Source organism: Spermophilus citellus (genome assembly GCF_964194105.1).
Source record: "Spermophilus citellus genome assembly, chromosome: 2".
Classification (NCBI taxonomy): domain Eukaryota; kingdom Metazoa; phylum Chordata; class Mammalia; order Rodentia; family Sciuridae; genus Spermophilus; species Spermophilus citellus.
In genome coordinates, this window is record NC_138183.1 from 152,599,612 (window position 1) to 152,618,882 (window position 19,271).

The following is a 19,271-nucleotide window of genomic DNA, read 5'->3' on the forward strand; positions in this document are numbered from 1 at the left end:
AGATGGAGCGGGACGGGGCGGGGCATGCTTGCCGGCAGGAGTCAGCCGGGAAAAGCCTTTTATGGGCAGGACCACAAAGGCCTTCCCTGCCTCCGGATTTAGGGCTGCTCCTGCTTCACTTCTCCCTGCCCCCGAATTTGGGAGGAGGAACTCAAGAGAGTCTGCCAGAGAGGAAAGGGACCAGGGAGCTGGGGATCCCTGGGACTTGTAGGGGTAAAACAGTCACCTTCTCTCCTCCTGGGGCTTCTAACACTAGTCAGAGGTGAGAACTATGCTTTACTAAGGACCTACTCCATGCCAGGCACTTTGCAAATACTGTCACTTAACACAGCCACATCGTGAGCCTCTATTACTATCCCCATTTTATGATGACTGAGGCCACATGATGAGTGGTGAGTGGCAGAAACAGGCACCCTGTCCACCTCTGATGGGCACTAGGAAAGTTGTCACACCCACTTTTTAAATTTTTTTGCAATCTGGGGATTGAACTCAGGTGTGCTCCACCACTGTGCTACATTCCCAGCCCTTTTAATTTCAAGACATTCCAAGTTTCTGGGGCTGGCCTACAATTTGCTATCCTCCTATTTCATCTTCCAAATAGTTGGAATTGCAGACTGGTACTATCACATCTGCCATACCCACTCTTCTCAGTTGTACCATCCTGGGGACAGCTTTCAGTTGGGGTTCATCTTGAGTTACATACTTTAGGAGGGAGTAGGATTTGAGGGCTCAGCAGTACTGTAGTGAACAGTGGCCCCATCCAGAGGGCAGTGAAAAAAAGTTCTCCAAAGCACAGCAGGGCTGGAGACACTAACACTAGGGTAGAAGGTTCAGGAAGTTGGGTCATCCCTCCCTCCCTTTAGAAGTGGGGATTGAACTCAGGGACCGCCCTACCTACCCTGGAAAACAGACCAGACTACATCACCCCAAGAGGGAGATCCACTGACACCTTGCTTGTGGCTTGCTACAGGAGCCTTGAGAAGGGATAGGTTAAAAAAGTGGGAGGGCTGGGGATGTGGCTCAAGCGGTAGCGCGCTCGCCTGGCATGCGTGCGGCCCGGGTTCGATCCTCAGCACCACATACAAACAAAGATGTTGTGTCCGCCGAGAACTAAAAAATAAATATTAAAAATTCTCTCTCTCTCTCTCCTCACTCTCTCTCTTAAAAAAAAAAAGGTGGGAGACTTCCAGTAGGGTTTTTGGGCTACTGCTGTGGCTCCCACCATCCTAAGACTTGGTAAGGAGGATGTAATGCTCTCCACTGTACACACATATCTGGCAACACCCCAAGCCAAGCAAGGCTGCAGGAGGGACAGACAGGCCTGGCAGGGAGGGGCAGAGCCTGGCTCAGAAGCTCCGCCCACCACAGCTAATATTGCCAGCGCCAGAGCCTAGTGATATAAAGAGCTACAGTGCCTCTCAGTGGCGCCTGAAGGGAAAAGAGGAGAGAAGCTAAAGATCAGCAAGAGAAAAGCCCACCCCTCCATTCCCAGACACCTAGACCTCTGAACTCACCTAATGTCCTGAACTCACAACTCCTTGGCCCCCAAGTCTTGTCCTTGGCCTGCTAAAATCTAAACAAACCTTCCAAGAATATCTCAAAATCTCCTTCTCATGGGGCTTGCCCACCAACCATTACCATCTTGCCATCCCTGACCACCACCTTGCCATGGCCTGCACACACTGTCCACTAAAGCCATATCCGGGAGCACTGCCTGGGCCTGCAGCCTGCAGAGCTGGGAAATGCTCAGGCAGAAATGAAGCTGGTCTCAGCAGGGTGGGTGGAGGCCAGGTAGGTAGAGGCAGTTGCTATTTGCCAGGTAAGGAGGGATCTTAGAGGGTAGATTGCATGGCAAAGGCTTTTCCAATATCTGTGCCCAGCACAGTGCCTGGTATAAAGTAGGCCCCCAGCAAATGTTTATTGACTTAATGCTGTTGTTCAAGGCAGAGAAAAACACGGGGGAATCAAGAAACCGAATGCAACCATGGCATGGAAAAGAGAAAGGTCTCAGGAGAAATGGGACCTGGAGAACACTGCCCCTCACCACAACCAGTGTCAACATCTCCACCCAGGACATAAGAGCAAACAAGGGCCCAGGAACTGCATCTGGTTGTCTCTTTATTGAATGCACTCATTCATAGAAAACACAAACACAACCGTAGCATGGAAAGACAAACCAGGGCTCTGAAACAAAAGACCCAGACCCATCTCCTCTCCCCAGCCCAAGCAGAGCTATAAAAACAACTTGGGGAGAATAATGCACATTCCTACCCCCGAGGCAGAGGCCTGACCTGATGGCCCCTGTCCTTGGCATCTGGAATGGACCAGGTGAGGTGAAGGGAAGCCAAGGACTGGAGTGGCCAGGAGGCCCAGAGCTGGGGGTATCTCCATTGTAAACTCCAAGGTGTGTGTGTGTGTGTGTGTGTGTGTGTGTGTGTGTAACCAACAAAGAACTTGGCTGGAGCCTGGACGGAAACTCAGAAGCCAGCCCTGGGTCCTAGAGTGAGGCTGAGCCTGGGGACATAAAGGACAATGGCATGTCCCTTTCTTTCTAAAGTAGGCACTGGGACTCTTGTGGCCATGGTGAAGGCTGGGCTCTGCACCATCCCTTCACTGCCCCTGGACATTCTTGGGCAGTTGTCAATGGCACTGAAAGACCCCAGCTGGGGCTTGGCAGGACCGAGGGCATAGAAATACAGGAAGGGACGGACGGGTGAGTTACTTTTCCTTCCAATCCTGGTGCTGGCATCAGTCTGAGCACTCATGGGATGAGAGGGTAACATCTGAATCCAGCCCTTCAGACAAGAGGCAGCTCTCAAATTGAGCTGACTCTCATTGCTAAAGAGTCAGCCCAAGTGCACGTCGAGGGAGGAGGGTCCTGCCCTGGGCCCCTTGCAGGCCTTAGCACCAAAAGCCTGGCACCAACCAGCCAACCCCTGAAATCCCACAGCCATATCCATCCTGGGCAGTGATGGCAGCCAGGAACAGCCCCAGAGAACTGTGATCATGGGTCAGGGCAGAGAATCAGGCCCCAGTCCAGGCCCTGGAGCAGGAGCATGGGAGGAAGAAAGGGCTTTGGGTCCCAGGCTGAGGGGGAGGAGAAAGATGGGCAGAATGGAAGGCATGAAATGGGGAGGGCATTGCCTTCTCTCCTTCCTCCTGAAGAGGGACAAACAGCCAAGGGATGAGACCACAGAAAGCCCCAACACTGAGAAGAAAGCAGCAATTTGGCCAATGTCTGGGGTATCAGGGAGCAGGCCTCCTCCCTTGCAGAGGGCAGCTGCGAGGCCCATGCCACCCTGTGACTGTCCCAAGTTAGGTCTGGACTAGACCTTGCCGTCCCGCTGCCACCCAGTGCTGGGCAGCAGGCCTGGGACTCACACCTCCAGAGCTACAGAAGCACCTGGCAGGTGACAGAGGAGCTCAGAGCCCCATGAGGTGAAGCGAAGGGTCTGGCTCCTGTTAGAAGACATAGATCTTGTCCCGTTGCACAGTATCCAGGTCGTCATCCAGTGTCAGCAACACCTGGGAGATGGCCACTGCATCAGGCACAGAGGAAAGAGGCAACCTCTGCCCCCACCCACCCTTCCACCTGGGCTCAGTACATACCAGGAAGGACCCAAACATGGCAATAGAGGACAAGAAGTGCCAGATGTCATGGTCATCAAAGAAGTCGAGGAGGATGCAGTCCCGGTTGTGCTCCCTTGACTCTGCAGGGGTTTTCTGGGGGAAGTACAGGGAGAGCTGCCTCCTGACCCTGCCCTGCCCTGGCAAGGCTAGGGCTGGGCCCACCTCCAGTATCACTCCAGGACACCCCCACTTCCCAGCTGGTCAGGAAAGCGCCTTGTTCTGACTTGTCTCTGGTCCTCATCCCCCACATCTAAGAAATGGACTTTTGTTACAAATTTCTGCCCAAGTTTGCTGCCTTCTATTCTTTCCTTTTATTTTAGTCTCATCCTCCCACCTTCAGATTCTTCTTCCCTTATCTAAAAGCAGGGAGACATGATTAACTGAAGATGCCATCAACTCAAGAGATCCCCAAAGACACAGCTGACTCCTAACTCAGCACCCTGCCTTGGACTTAACCCTTGCTCTCATCTGTCCTTCAGGCTTACTGTTTTCTCCAGCACTACTGTCAGGTCATAACCTTGCTCCAGACAACAGCAGCCACGACCTGAGATTCCCAAGGTCCTCCCTACTCTATCTACAACCTCACCCCCCAAACATCTACAACCTCTACCCCCCAAACATTTACCGATCACCCACCCTGTATCCAGGGCTATCTGCTAAGTTAAGGGCTCAGGCAGGACCACAACCCATCCTGCCCTCAAGGATCTTGCAGTCCTTGCTTGGTTCCCAAACTGGTACATTCATTGACCTCCAAATCTACCTTATTCATTTCTACCTCTGTATCATTACTCAGGTCAAGCATTTCTGGGCCACAGGGCTCTTCCCCATCACCCAGAGCCTTTATGGCCAAGAGCAAAGCCTGCTTCCTTCAGAAAGTTTTCCTGGACCTCCTAACTCACAGAGGCCTCTCCATCCTCTGTCCTGAATACCCATATCCTAGCTTACCCTTGCTCTTCATTTTAAATATGCTGTAAACAGCAAGATATAAACTAGGGGCTGGGATATAGCTCAGTGATAAGAGTATCTGCTTAGCATGTGCAAGGGCCTGGGGTTCATTCCTAACACCAAAATAATAAATAAAACTGAAAAACAAAAACGCAAGAGATCAGTGACTCTCTTGAACTAGATATAAGTGCCTCATAGGTAGATATCATGTCAGACTTAGTTCTGACTACAGATTCAAAGCCCTACACACAGCAGTGCCCTTTGAGGTTGGGGAGAGAGTCTGACAGCTCTAGCTTGAAACCCCAGCTGCCACTCACTGGCTGTGTGCCCCTGGGGAGGTCACTTGGCCTCTCTGAGATTCAGCTGCCTCATAAGTAAAATGGGGCTATCTTGGTGCTAGAATGTTGAATATCAGGAGAAGTAATAAGAAAGCAACTATGGAAGTGCTGGCCCACAGTGAAAATCAGCCTGGGAGTGACTCCTCACCTGCCAGGTGCTGAGTCCCTGGAAGAAGAAGAAGAGTGCAAAGCCCCAGACCACAGAGGTACAGACGATGCAGAGCAGGGGGATGAGCTTGATCCTCTCTCCGCTCCGGAGCTGGGTGGGGGTCAGGGGAGAAGTGGGCTGAGAGCCAGGACTCCCCCAGGCCACATCCTGGCCTTCCCTGGATCCCCTCTCTTAGGCCTCTCAGACTCCCAGGACTCACTCCTTAGGAAGCCTTCCTGGATTCACAGCACCTCATGACTACAAGCTCATTTAGTCCCATGCAAGCAGCCTGGTCCTCACCCTCTCTGGGCTTCCATGTACCCAGAACCTTGTGCCAACAAAGGGTCCTGGCCAGGGGGCTCTCCTCTCCCATTGCATGGCCTGGGGGTCCCTTGGGAAGCCCCCGGTCCTTAGAGGCTCAAGCCCATCGCTGACAAAATGAGCTACACCTCCTCAACCTCTTCAGCAACCAAAGGGCCCTGGGCTGGGATGCAGCTTGGTAGCAGGGATCTTGCCCAGCAGTGGTTCCCAGGGGTCAAACACAAGAGGGTCTAGCCTCCTGCTGTTCAAACCCCACTGGCACAGACAAGATGAGCAGAAAAATTCTCACTCCACCTCAATGCAGGTCTGGCAGGCCAGAAGCAGAGAAGCTGACAGAGGAGGCTCAGTCCTTCCCCGCTCACCTTCATAATAATGTAGAAGGCAAAGTAAAGCAGCAGGTTGCAGATACCGATGGCCAATAAATAGGAGGCAAAATCATTGGGGCGCATGATGAGCCCATAGGCAGCCCTGGGAAGAGGGTGAGAGGCTAGTGAAGAGGGGAGGGCCGAGAGCAGAAGGCTCTCCTTTGCCCCCACCCACCATGCTTGACCATGATGTTGGACTTGGTTCAGAAGCTCACAGAAGATTCTGAAAACCCAGGGACCAACACCTCTCTCCTCAGCCCCAATTTCTGGTGCCCAAGGTTTATAAGTTGTCCATAGCCCCTGAGGCAGCCAGTGGCTGGCCACATCCCCAGCTGTCTGCCCAGCCAGGCTACCACAGCCAATGGCCACACTCACAGCGACCAGTTGATAATGTTGCCCATGACCAGCAGCACCATGCGGTCCTGGGGGGAAGCAGAGACACGGGGACTGAGAGGGGGAAGAGAAATAGGGAGAGAAGTGGCAGAAGGCCCAAGTCAGCTGTTCCCCACCCCTACCCTGGATTTCCCACTACACCTCCCTATCCCCCTGGAGGGAACTGACTATATGGAGGAGAAAGGGGCTGGGGAGCTGGGCAGGTACCACATAGAGGGGCCCGCTGCACTGCCGGATGCAGTCCGTGTAGAGCACGTGGAGGATGCGGCGGAAGATCCCCGAGTCTGCAAGGAGGAGGGCACGTAGCTGAACGGCATGGGCACCCTTCTTTGCTGGACCCCTGGCCTATGCCAGCTGAGAGGAGCCAGGGCCCAGAGAGCCCAGGAATGCCAAGGCCTTTTCTAATTCCTCACCCACTGGTACCTCCACAGGGGCCAAGGAGCAAAGCAGGGGGACAAGCTTGATCTCCAGTGGAAGGACATAACCAGGGGGTCTCTGCAGGTCCAAGTCCCTGAGGCCACTGACCCCTCATTCCAGGGGGCTTCCCAGCCTCCCCCTCATACATCTTGCCCTGAGCATGCCCTCACCCAGCTTCCAGCGGCCCATGTAATAGAGCTGTGTGCTGAGGAGCAGGGTGGCGATGATGTGAATGACAGAAAAGACAATCCAGAACACTGTGTTCCCTTTGCCAAAGACCTGTCAGGAGGCCACAGGAGGCATAGCTGAGGGGTGCTGTTGGCACCCACTCCCATGCCTGTCCTTGCTAGGGCTGGCTGCGCAGCCAGGCTAGGATTTCCCTTAGGGAAGGAACAAGATTTCTCCTGCAGGAGGTGGAAGGGGATGTGCACACCCACGTGTGTGAATGGCCCTCACCACGCCCAACACGGAGAAGAAGATGACAATGGCCAAGCAGGCGTAGGCGCTGTAGGCGCTGGCGTTGATGTCTGGGTGCCGCTTCTGATAGAGCTTCAGCATGCAGAGCCCAGCAATCATGTACATGAATGACGTATCTGGGTTGGGGGACGCAGGAGTGAACTACAGAAGTACCACCAGGCTCTGCCCTCTTCCTCTTCTTTCTCTCCTCTGCTTTCTTTCTCTTTCTCTCTGCTCTCTTCCTCTCTGCCCTCCTCCTCTCCTCTCTCTGCTCTCTCCTTTTCTTCCCCTTCAGGCAGCCCCCAATAAAATCTCTTGGTTGAAAAAAAAAAAAAAAAAGAAACATCTACCAGGCCTCAGCAGAGAACTCCCAGGCCTAACAATTAGAGAAGAGGAGAGAGCCCAATGCCTCCTTATGGCCACAGGGTGAGTTGGTACTTAACCTAAGCTCCAGTAGTCCCTAATGTCCCTGCCACCACAATGATGGTCACCAAGAGTCTGACCCGATGACAAGGTCAACTTAGTCTGAATGACTTAGTCTGTGAGCACCCTGACACCAGGGGCCACTTCCTGATGTCCTCTGTTCTCAGTGATGACACATGCCTCCATGCAGGAAAAGATCAACAGCTGCCTGTTTTCTATACTTCAGACATGTGCATTCATATGTCCTCACCCCAGGCTTGGGAGGTTTTACACAGCTGTCGTGGGGATCCCGTGGGTGAGGGCTCGGGCAGATCCCTGCTCTAGGTTTACCCAGAGAAGAGGGAGACGCCGCTCACCAAACTGGAAATTGGTGTAGTTGGGGCAGACGTGATAGCAAGCACTCAGCAGCCCCTCCATCATCAGAGCAGTACCCATGGCATAGAACAGACCAAAGTGTTTGGGGATCCCACATTCCTACAGGGGAGGAAGAGAAAGTGAAATGGGAAGGGAAGAAGGGACCCCTAAGAGAGAACCCCTAGAGGAGCAGAGTGGGATGTATATTGAGTGGGTGTACGTGCCAGGCAGGGCAGAGAGGGCAGGGCAGGGCAGGGCTAGACTGGACAAGGGAGGAGAGGGTGGAGCAAGATGGGGCAGTACCGGGCTGAGCAGGGCAGGTCTGGGCACAGCAGAGCTGGGCTGGGCAAGGCCATGCCTGCCAGAAAGGATGCACTAGAGCCAAAGCTCAGAGTGTGTGCCGGAGCTGGTCTCAGCAGGCAGCAGCTCACTCACCAGGGCATAGAGGTCATTGCGCAGCAGGGCCCTGTTGTGGTTGATCTCCCGCTGTAGGATGATAAGCAGGAAGAGCAGCCCCAGCAGGATGTACCCCAGGTTGCTGAGGATGTTGTTGAAGGCGCTAGAGGGAACAACACAAGGCACACTGCCTAGGCCTCACACTCAGGCCTCTTCCCCAGCCCAGGCAGGCACTTCACAAAGCCCCTGCCCCTTCCCCAGTTCACCACTGCCCTGGAGAGGGGAACTCCCAGCACAATTCCCACCTGAGGTTTCCCAGTGGGTGGGCACACAGGAAGTTGTAGTAGCAGATGTCCTGATTCCCGGTGACATTCACCACCTGCAGCAGGAGTGGGGCAGGAAATGTGGCTGCTAACGTGCCAGATTCAGCTCACAGCCCATGCCACACCACCTTGGCCAGACTGACAAGACGGTAAGTGTACACACAGCATGTACATGTAGTGCCCAGAGGACATGCTCTTTTTGAAAAGAGGGATGCCAAGTGGCAGTCATTATCCACCCCCATAGCTGTGGCTGAAAACCCAAGGCATGATCATGACAGAAGTTCCTGTCTCACAGTCTAGAGAAAAGGGAAGAGAAACCAACTCTTACAAAGTCCTGTGATGTTTGTTTCAAAATTCTCACAACATTGCTTTTATGTTTCCCCATTTTGCAGACAAAGAAACTGATGCTCAGGGAGGTTAACTGATTTTTCCAAAGCCTCTCAGCTCATAGACAGAGCTAGGATTGGAAACCTGGCAATGGAATCTAAGACCTGCACTCACTGCAGAGCTCCCAGATAGGAGGCTCTGAACATAAGGGCAGAGTCCTGAACTGTGGCCAACTGAGCCAGCCCCTGCCTCTCACCGTCTGGTAGGTGATCACCAGCTGCACCACAGGAAGGGCATAGAAGACAGCAATGGTGGCGATGTTCCTGAGGAGCAGCAAGGAGCAGTGAGGTGGGCAGGACTGAGAAGCTCTCCACCTCCCACAAGGAACCGGCTTGTCCTGCTCACCAGAAGTAGATCTGGTACTTCTTTCGAAGAACACGCTTGTCCTTCCGTGCCAAGTCAGCCACATAGAGGTATTGCTGAGGAGAATCAGGAGTGAGCCCCACTTACCACTAGCTGGGAGAAGGGGCCTCCCTCAGACAGGCCCAGCTCAGGGTTCTAGGCTATCCCACTGCTGTAACCAGTTAGACCAAGAGGGACTGTGCTGGGGTCAAGGGGTCGGAGGGAAAGTTAGTTTCCACTGAGCGCTCTCCCTGTGCTTCCCTGATGAACCAGGTGGCTAGGGCCTCAAAAGGTCCCTTCCTCAGAAAACCCCTGACCAGGGCCAGGCGCATGGTGTCAGACCTTGGTGCGAATGACATTCTTGTCTGAATCAATGTCGGTCAGTGTGTCATAGTCATCCTCTTCCACGGAACTCATGGAGTCCAGTCGTGGTCGAGGGCCCACTGGATCAAAGGGGCGGTCTGAGAAGGGCAGGAAGAAAGGGGTCAGCTGTTGGGCACAAAACCCAAGGTCTGCCCCCACCCATCTGAGGCAATTGTCAAAATTACTAGGCTCTGGGGAAGTGGCAAATTGTGGACTCAGGCTCAGAGCTGGGGTAGAGGTGGGCCCAGGTGCTGGGAGACATCAGGTGCTCCTAAGTCAGGGGGGAGTGACAGGAGTTCTGCAAAGAGGCCACCAACCAGGGTCAGCTCCAGATTTGCTCCCCTCCTGGCTCTCCTCCCTAAGGTAGGGCTCCCAGGCAGGACACTGAGCAGACCCCAAGCCCCAACACAAGCAACAAGATTGAACTTGGCCAGTCATGCTGATTAAAAGGTGCCCAGCCATGTGGATTCTGAGAAGACATTGCTGGGAACCTCGCTAAGTTCAAGACCCACTGAGCCTGGGGTGCAGGCAACGGCAAGAGGCTGCCTCCAGGAAGAGCACCTCTCCTTGACCTCATCTGTCTCTTGCCTACAGAAGCTTCCTCCTATGACCTCACCTAACCAAAGCCCCACAGGCCAGAATGTGACTCCCATGTTCAGGAGCCTGTCCCCAGCAGACTGGAGAAAGGGTGCTGGCAAATGAGACAGCAAACTATAACATCTGACCTGTGGTGGCCAAGGTGCCAGCCCACTGGCATCAGGGGCCAGTGCCTGTCTCTCTCAGAAGACACACAGGCTAGCATTACTGGCATTAGATGAGGAAGCCATGCACCAAGCATCTTTCTGACCCTGGAGCCAGCAGGCCCCAGTCAACCGCCCTGGCAGGAGCTGATTGGCAGGGCAGCCCCACCCCCTCCCCACATCTACCCATGGCAATGCACAGCTGCCGCATCTGGCCAGAGGGGAGGCGCCGCTTGAACTGGTCGTGCCCTTCAAAGGAAAGGGAAAGTTACCAAGGAACTGGGGCCAAGGAGGAAAGGATAAGGGAGGACAGGGGCAGAACAGCAGGCAACTGCTGGTTCCAGCATCTGGCAGAAGAGGCAACCGCCCACCATGACGCTTCACCCAGCCAACAGCAGCCCTGTACCACACACCCCTGCCTGTCCCACTTACCCTGGTAACCATAAGAGAGGTCCCCAGTACCGGCACTGTCAACCAAACCATCAGTAGATCCGGAACCATTTTCTGCAGGGAATGTAAATGGTGAGGTATGTGGGGAAGGGACACTGGACCCATCCGATGGGGCTCTGAGTAGCTATGAGGGCACAGGCATCAAAAAGCCAATGGCAAATGAATTACAGTAGATGGGGTAGAGAGAGAAGAGGGGAGGGGAGGGGAGGGGAGGGGAGGGGGATAGTAGAGGATAGAAAAGGCAGCAGAATACAACAGACACTAATATGGCAGTATGTAAAAACGTGGATGTGTAACCGATGTGATTCTGCAATCTGTATAAGGGGTAAAAATGGGAATTCATAAGCCACTTGAATCAAATGTATGAAATATGATATGTCAAGAGCTTTGTAATGTTTTGAACAACTAATAATAATAAATCAATAATAAAAAAAAAAAGCCAATGGCCACTTCAGCAGTGGGCAAGCAGTCTCTGGTTTTGACACGTACCAAAGGAGCCATAGTTGTAACCCTCATAGGAGGAGCTGCCAGGAAAGGAATCAGCCAGGACCCGAGGGTGCCCTGCAATGAGAAGTCAAGATTCCCTTACCCTGGAAGCAAAGAGAGGCCTAGGGCCAGGGGGAAGAAGAAAGGGACAATCCAAAGAAGACAGTTATAAAGGGACCACGTCAACAGTGAAGAATAAGTACCTCTCCAGGCAAAGACCTCACTACCACCCACCACTACTACCAGATGCCCTGAACTCCAATGTGTTCAATGGAAACACGTCACCTTGTGCTCTCCCTAAAGAGAGAGGAAGTCAAAGAAACCATGTACTAAGCTACCAGCAGCAAGGACAAATGACATCCAGCTGCTCAAGTTCCCCCAGACAGCCCTTGTGCTTCACCTCCCTCCCCTTTGACAATAGCTCCTCTACCCACAGCACCTGGAGCTTACCAAGGAGAGAAGCTGAGAGAGAAGGTCCCAAGCAGGAGGAAGAATAGAAAGAGAGGGCAGGGTGGGGGGAGGGAGAGAATGGAAAGTTAATAATCTCAAAGACTGTAAGCAGCACTGCCTGTGACAGACAGCGTAGCTAGACATGGAGAACAGACCACACAACAGCTTCCAGGGTACACATAGGGATGGACAGCAGAAGATACCAGCCCTGCTTCCATCTGTGGAATGTCACTCCCAATCCAAACATTCAGAAACCCACAACCCTTCCTCCTCTAACCACACAGAGAACCATCCACCACTTTCCCTCCCTAGGACTAAGCAAATCCTGCCCTCCCACCCGGGCCCTTTAGAGATACCACTTTCTGGGCAGACTCGGTCTATGGCCACCAACAGAGTCTTCTTCTTCTGCCTGCAGTGACAGAATCAAGAGGATACCCAGACTGGGTAAGATGAAGATCCCTCCATGCTAAGTTGACCTCCCTTCTACCCTCTCTACCTCATTCTGATTCCTATAACCCTAAACCCCAACCTTGATCCTGGGTTCCTCCTGGGCTGAGGAGCTATGTGGGGTCTCTATACCTGGGAAAGAGATTGAGGTTCCCCTTCCTGGTCAGTTTCCAGAGAAGTGGCCTATGGACCACAGATTCTAATAGGCACCTACCTTGCATTGCCCTGAGGACAGTTAGGAGATAACCCTGAGCCAGCTCAGATCCTGCCAGGCTATCTCATTCATACCCCCTGCCCACCCACCCTAGACCAGGGGAGGGCTCGGCAGTTCCATCTTACCTCCAGTTCTCCCAACAGGCCAGGAGGACGGTCAATAGGTAAAAGGAGAGAAATATGCCCAGACAGAAGAGCATCCCACCAACATAGGCCTCGGCTACAGGGAAGGAAGCAGGAAGGTGGACAACACAAACCTTTCAACATTACCATCATGATGCCCAAGGGCCTTCATTATCTGGCTCCTCTGCCCAGCCCAACCTCTCACCACATAACCCCTCAAATGCAGTGCCTCAGCCAGTATGAACAACTGACAGTACTCTAACTGCACTAAGCTCTGACATGATCCTGTCTTTGCTCATGTTGCTTCTTGGGCTAGAACTTTTCTTCTACTTCTCGAAAACCCCATCTTGACCACATTCAAACCACAGCACAGGGACTGTGCCTTTTAGGATGCCTTCTCAGTCCTACATTCCCACAGTGACTTGTCCTTTGCTCATCACAACTTTCGGCACCCTGTATAGCAACAGCCTCCTGTCGTCTACACAGGAGCTCCTTGAGAACTATAGCCCTGGGACAGCACCTGGCACCCAGGAGGGGCTCAATCAATATTTGCTGAGTCAATGAGTCACTCAAGGGGCAGCTTTTCTCCTCTCATCAAAATCCCTTATTTTTATCTTATACTCTCAAGTTTATAAAGCCCCATTTATGAGGACTAGGTTGTGGCTCAGTGGCAGCGTGCTTGCTTAGCATGTGTGAGGCACTGGGTTCGATTCTCATCACCACATAAAAAATAAATAAATAAAATAAAGGTCCATGGATGACTAAAAAAACATTTAAAAAAAAAAAGCCCCATTCAATCACTCAGTAAATATTTATTGAGTACTATCTAGGGTCCAGCACTTTGCTACTAATTTTCTGCTAAGCCTAACAACTGAGTTTAATAGGACTATCTTATTATTTCTGTTGCAAAGGACCTAGGAGATTCCTCCGCTGACAAGTGACAGAGAGTGCACTAGAACTCAGCTGTTCCATCTTTCGCCCACGTTACACTGGATCCACCTCCAGGATCGTTCCATCTTGAAGTCTGCCAAGATACCTGTTCCCTACCCGTAAGCCTACTTGAGTAGGTCCTTGTCACCCTTCCCAATCAGAGAGCACCCTCTCTCCCAGGTGTGAGAGGAATAACCAGAGAAGCTCCCTATCCCACTCAGCTCCGCACACTCACATGTGACTGCTTGAGATACCAGCACTGACAGGGTTTTCTGGCGGTGCCCTTGATCGACTGGCTCATCTGGAAGAAAAATGTCAAAGTGCCAAAGATGGTTACCTGGAGCTTAGCTAGAATTGGTAGGAGCAGGACACAGAGTTCAGGGCCAAAACCTCATGATCTGGAGGGCTAGTAATAGCACAGTGGTAGAGCGCACATTTAGCATACATGAGGTCCTGAGTTCAATCCCTAGCACCACAAAAAGGAAAAAAAAAAAAAAAAAAAACATCTCTCATCAGATCCACCAACAGCCATGCAGGTACTTCCAACTCCCAGGAAGCCACCAAACCTCCCCATACCAAGCCAGGACCAGGGCACAAAATTTACCTTCTACAAAGGGGTAGAAAGGCAAGGAACCCCCACAGGCCTGGTCTTCAGTCTTCACCACTACTACCACATAAAAGCTGTTGCTGGGGAAGTCTTTGCGCTGTAAGATGATGAGGTAGAAGAGGAGGAGGATCATTCCATCATGGACACAGCACTTTTCTGAATACTTACTTTGGGCTAGATGTTATGCTAAGCTCTTTAATATATTATTTTACTTAATCCTCAAAAAGATCCCTGAAGGAAGTACTATTATTATCCTTGTTGTATTGACTTAGAGAAGTTAGCTAAGAGTCATGTTGCCATTACATGGAAGAGCCAGGATTTTCTAGTTGCAGAACTTCAACCCTAAACCTATACCATGGCCAGGTGAGCAAATTTATATGTGCCTCACATGGGTTGTCCTAATTCAGGCTGAGCAACAGCCAAGAAAAAATGTGGAGATGCCATATTACTTGTCAGATGCATGGGTTTGATACTGTGAGGTAAAAACATGACTTCCTCTTCCCTGTCCCCAGAATAGGTCGTGGCCTTTGCCAAGGATAACACCTAGTATTAAACAGGACCCTAGAGCCCCTTTCCTCTCCTCACTCACCTTATAAAAATGAAATAAAGACAACAAGAAAGGGAACTCTGCTCTTTCTATTCCTAAGGGTGACTGGGATTATAGTTCAACTCACACATACCAGGGGATCCAAAGTCACAGGAACTAGATAGCTTGTTTCGAGTAGGAATGGGGCAGAGAACAAGGAGCGGATTTGGAAAGCCAGCAGCTTTTCTGTAAGCCGCATCCCCCACAGGACCATGTGCACTTCCTACCTGCACAGTGATGGCTGCTTTCTTGGTCATAGTCTGGTACATGCCAATGAAGGCGACATTGTTGTCCAGGTCATACACAGGGCACTATAGAGGAAAGTGGGAAAAGACAGATGGACAGGAACCTGGCCCCTCTCTTTAATGGCCTTGCTACTCATAGGTGGAAAGCAAAAGGGCAGGCAACTTACCAGGACATCCTGGATGGAGATGACTGAGCAGGGGAAGGCCTTGTTGGACGTCACCTTGACAATCACAGAGTCTACTCCCTCAGGGAACTCATACTTGAAGTACTGAGATCACAGCAAAGGCAAAGAGAATCTTACCTCATGAGCATGCTCTCTTTACCCCCCTAGAAGGAACAGTCTCCCCAGAGCAAGGCCCCAGAATCCTCTTGGGTTGGGCAGCGGAGGCTCTCTGGGGAGAGGGGCCTGACCATAAGCACACTTGCTTTCCACCCCCCTTCAACCACAGCTGGGCACTCAAGGCAGTGTCTGGGAGGCAGAGTAGGAAAGATGGGAACCAGACCCATATCTCTGTACTGTTGCTGAATATCTGTCCCTCATCACTGCAGGGCTTCCAGAGAAACCCTCCGTGGAGAAAGTAAACACTTGTAAGCCCCAGAAACACCACTGACCACTCTTGCTCTCATGTTTAAGCTCTCCCATTTCTCCTTCAACAGGAGGTCAACAGGGATTTTACCTGGGGTTGGGCTGCAGTGGTATTGAAGGTAAATTGTTCCCCAGTCCTGCAGGACAGAGAAGATCCCCTATAGTCACACCCAGGACTTAGGAATGAAGCTGGTCCCCATGGTCCCCTCTCTACCCTACAGACCTGAGCACAAAGTCATCCATTCGGCTGACCCGGAGCTGATATGTGGTATTGACTGGTGAGAGGGTGGACACATCCACGTAGAAGAACTGGACCTCAGACTCATTCTTCGTAGGGGGCTGACATAGTGTTCGTTCCACCTTTTGGTAGAGATATTTGCGCTGATACCTGTGGCCCAAAGCAGAGAGTCACAATGTGATTACCGTGCCAGCTGGCCTGCCACTCCAGAGAAGCAAGGCCCAGTTCTTCCCATCAGGTTCCCACACCTCCTGAGCCCTAGGCTGACAAGCTCCAGGCTGGTTGACTTGGCCTTCAGCTACTGACCAGCTTCTGGGCTCAGGCACTGGGGAGAAGAAACAGGGGAGCTCCTGTGTGAGGCTCCAAGCAAGGCCTGGCCCAGGACAACCCCTCCCCCATCTCCAGGTCCTACTCACAGCCCTCGCAGGATTAGGGGCACCTGGAAGGACACCACAGCCTCCTTCTGGCGGACCACAAACAGCAAAGGCGCCCCCTTCTGCTTGTTCAGGACGTTCACGGACACACGCACGCCTTCGGTCTGCAGATGACATGGAGGTACCCTCACTCAAACCTCTCCCCACAATCACTAACACATGCCACCGGAGTCTGTGAGCCCTGCCCTCCCTCATCCATCCTGGTCAGGCTGGGACACCATCTATGCTCTGATGCTAGAATAAACCCTGTCTCCAGGAGGTACTGGTGCTAAGTGAAAGGAGAGGTTCATGAAGAGGCTGGCTCCTGGCCACAGGTGTGTGTGGGGCAGCAGGACCAGGCACCAAGGGGCCAGCACCCTGACAGTGGAGACCTCAGGAGTTTCTAAGATTGCCCATTCCTTTCCATGCGCATGGGACACACAGGCCTGCACATGTACTCTAGTAGTATTTTGTACATGTACACACGTACAAACACACACACACATAGAGAAGAGCAAGAAGCGTTTGCAACCTTCTTCCTTGTAAGCCACGAAACCAGCAGGAAGCTCTGGTTCACCAACTGAAGTGGAGGCCAGAGCCCAGTGGGGATGGGGTAGGAAAATGATGGGGGAAATGTGGGAGGTGTTGAAAACTTAAGTTGCATCCTTAGCTCTGATCAAAGGACAGGACTGTAGAGAAGTCACTTCACATCTCTGAACCTTAATTTCCTCTGGTATACAATAATACCCTCATCCTTAGCTATGTAGGAATATACAGAGAACAGTGGGAGCTTAAATAAAATAAATAAATAAATCCTGGAAATGTTTGTTATTGGGGTACTGAAGCCCAAGGCTTAGAGTAGTATTTTTCTAAAGGCGCAGATCACAGCTTTTTTTTTTTTTTTGTGTGTGTGTGTGTGTGTGTGTTACTGGGATTGCACCCCAGAGGCATTCTACCACTGAGCTATATCCCCAGCTTTTTTATTTTTTGAAACAGGGTAAACTAAGTTGTCCAGGCTGTCCTTGAACTTGTGAGCCTACTGCTTCAGTCTCCTGAGTAATTGGGATCATAGAAGTGTGCCACTATACCCAGTTAGACATGGTAGCTCTGGGCTGACCCCAGATACGAGGGGGGGGGGGGAGAAGGACTCCAAGCAGGAGGAGATCAAACTTCAGAAAACCAGGTACTAAAGGCAGATCCTGGCCTTCCAGAAACCAAACCCTGTCTGCCCTGAAAAGCATTCCAGATTCTCCATTTTTAACTCCACTGCTTTCCAGTAAATCTAGACCCAGTCAGAGAGAGCAAGAAAGTTAGGCAGGAGACCACCCAGCCTGACTGTAAGAGCTCTCCTAGTGTGCTCTACCTAGGGTCTAGACTTCCCAGGCCTAACTACACCCATTCTCAACTCTCACATTTGGGAAAAAAACAAAGAAAAATTACCGTGAGGCAGATTCTTCAAAGGGGATGGATTAACTCCCTTTCCCTTGCCACCCAACTTGCTGTTGATCTTATCTCTACCATCCTCCACTTGGAAGGCCAGCTGGCTCTCTGAAGTAGGGAGATGACTGGGAAGTCCTCCACTCATCTCCCCAGAGAGTCTGAGTTCTACTTGCCTGGGCAGAGCCTTTCAGTTGCAGGCCTGTCTCATTTGTTGCGGTTGTCTGGGTAAACCCAGTAGCAAGCAAGCTTCCCTTGAACTCAGACCCCACAGGACTACCAGATACTGAGGGTCAGGATATGGAGCAGGCCCAGTGTGCTCAGACCACAGATGGTGGAAGGGAACAGGTAGAAGAGAAGATGGGAATATGATAACTTCAAAAACTGTACCGCTGGAGCTTCAGAGAAACATTGGTGAAAAAAAGGATTGGTCAAAAGGCTCCCGTGTGGTTCTGGGAAACAACCCCAGCCGGGTACCTGGTTCATGGGGCCTCCTAAAAGAGCAGGGGAGTGGAAGCAAAGCCTAGCCCTTCTGCTCACCCACTCACCACCGGCCCAGCCCCAGCCCTCACCCGGTTGCGAGTCACAGTATGGTTGAAGGTGTAGATGTTGACCAGCTCGCTGTTGACTTCATCCACGTAGGTGCGCTCAAACTCTGCGTCTTTCTGCGAGACGTTCTTGGGCCCCAAAACCCCCAGATGGCTCTCGACCGAGGCCACCCAGAGCACCAAGAAGGGCAAGCCCAGAGCGAACATGGCCCCAGCAGGGCGGCAGTGGCAGCGGTAGCGGTAGCAGTGGTGGAGGCGGCGGAGACAGGCGACAGGACACCTTCGGGACGGGTTGCAGCTGCGGCCGCAGCTTCCAGCATCTCACCCGGACCAGAACTTTAACCCCGGCCTGAGATTAGGAAACGTCCCCTCCCCGAAGCCGCGGAGGCGCTCCCAGGAGCCCCGGAGGGGAGGGGGCGGCGGGGAGGGGGAGGGAAGGCTGCAGGAAGGGACCCCAGCTCGCGAGGGACTGAGCACGGCCCCGCGACCCTACAGCCCCCGGCCAGGGTTGTGGGAACTCGGGCGGCTGGTTGCCGGGAGCCCAGAGACGCCGGGAGAGGGGAGGGGAAGCCGGCGGCAGGGGCGGCCGCGAAGGGAGGGGGGTCGGAAGGTGAGGGGCGGGATAGCAGCCGGACGCCGTGCGCGGCGGCGAGTTTTCCGGGACGCGGGCTCTTTAAGGGCGGGCGGACGGGGCTTCGGAGCGCTCGGAACTCGGGAAAGTGAGCTGCGCCGCGCGGCTGTAAACAGCAAGGCGGCCGGCCCGCCCGCTGACGTCAGGGGAAACTGACACAGATTTAAAGAGCCAAGTCCCGGATTGGCCCTTAAAGGGGCCGCAGCCCTCCCGCTGAAGGGGAAAGTCCGACATCCTCTCCAACTTCTACCTCGCTCCTGCCTACTCTTTAGATATGCTTCCCCCTCTGGAAGCTTCTGTAGGGATAAGCGGACGTCTCTACAAAGGATCTCCAAGTGTTGGGTTCTTGTTGACAAATTTTAATCTTTATGCAAACATAGGACCAACCTGCACCCTCCCAGCCATTACAGCTAACATTCTCAACCACCACCAACTCCGCCACTCCAGCTCCGTTTTCTCCCCTGATACTTAAAAAACGAATTAGGAAACCGGACGGGGCAGTGGCCCTGCCGGCAGAGGGGAAGCTGAGGCAGAACTTC

The 19,271-nt window shown here is 52.7% G+C and overlaps 1 protein-coding gene and 1 long non-coding RNA gene across 10 annotated transcripts; one reads left to right on the forward strand and one right to left on the reverse strand.

Moving 5' to 3' along the window:
* The first annotated feature begins 8 nt into the window (after nucleotides 1-8).
* Nucleotides 9-2,527, forward strand: LOC308636068. Its single transcript, XR_014019336.1, has 2 exons — nucleotides 9-998; nucleotides 1,176-2,527. It is a non-coding gene; the product is annotated as an uncharacterized lncRNA (long non-coding RNA).
* On the reverse strand, nucleotides 2,195-18,947 carry SIDT2 (SID1 transmembrane family member 2). Of its 9 annotated transcripts, XM_081270938.1 has the most exons (27): nucleotides 18,126-18,887; nucleotides 16,120-16,241; nucleotides 15,689-15,853; nucleotides 15,557-15,602; nucleotides 15,046-15,147; nucleotides 14,861-14,944; nucleotides 14,045-14,144; nucleotides 13,676-13,741; nucleotides 12,514-12,607; nucleotides 12,084-12,136; nucleotides 11,281-11,352; nucleotides 10,774-10,845; nucleotides 10,528-10,590; nucleotides 9,581-9,699; nucleotides 9,242-9,315; nucleotides 9,093-9,159; nucleotides 8,492-8,565; nucleotides 8,226-8,349; nucleotides 7,793-7,910; nucleotides 7,014-7,150; nucleotides 6,728-6,836; nucleotides 6,348-6,424; nucleotides 6,123-6,169; nucleotides 5,745-5,850; nucleotides 5,062-5,172; nucleotides 3,610-3,723; nucleotides 2,195-3,525 (listed from the first exon to the last, which is right to left on the reverse strand). In XM_081270938.1, the coding sequence occupies exons 1-27, from the start codon at nucleotides 18,306-18,308 to the stop codon at nucleotides 3,463-3,465; spliced, it is 2,562 nt and encodes an 853-aa protein (XP_081127064.1). In that variant the 5' UTR covers nucleotides 18,309-18,887; the 3' UTR covers nucleotides 2,195-3,462. The 9 variants fall into 9 exon arrangements, 8 of the variants coding, with proteins under 8 accessions (XP_081127064.1, XP_081127062.1, XP_081127066.1 ...); XM_081270936.1 differs by having other exon boundaries at nucleotides 5,745-6,194; nucleotides 18,126-18,947; XM_081270940.1 differs by lacking the exon at nucleotides 6,728-6,836 and having other exon boundaries at nucleotides 6,123-6,194; nucleotides 18,126-18,941.
* Between the last annotated feature and the right edge of the window lie 324 nt (nucleotides 18,948-19,271).

What these genes read in the sequence shown, in the direction of transcription:
- SIDT2 (XM_081270936.1), bottom strand. Translation starts at nt 18,308, where the DNA reads ATGTTCGCTCTGGGCTTGCCCTTCTTGGTGCTCTGGGTGGCCTCGGTC. An exon ending in CCCCTAATCCTGCGAGGGCT is followed by an intron (nt 15,854 to 16,119) that starts GTGAGTAGGACC and finishes TTTGGGCCACAG; the next exon opens with GTATCAGCGCAAATATCTCT. An exon ending in AGGGACTCAGCACCTGGCAG is followed by an intron (nt 3,724 to 5,061) that starts GTGAGGAGTCAC and finishes TACTTCCCCCAG; the next exon opens with AAAACCCCTGCAGAGTCAAG.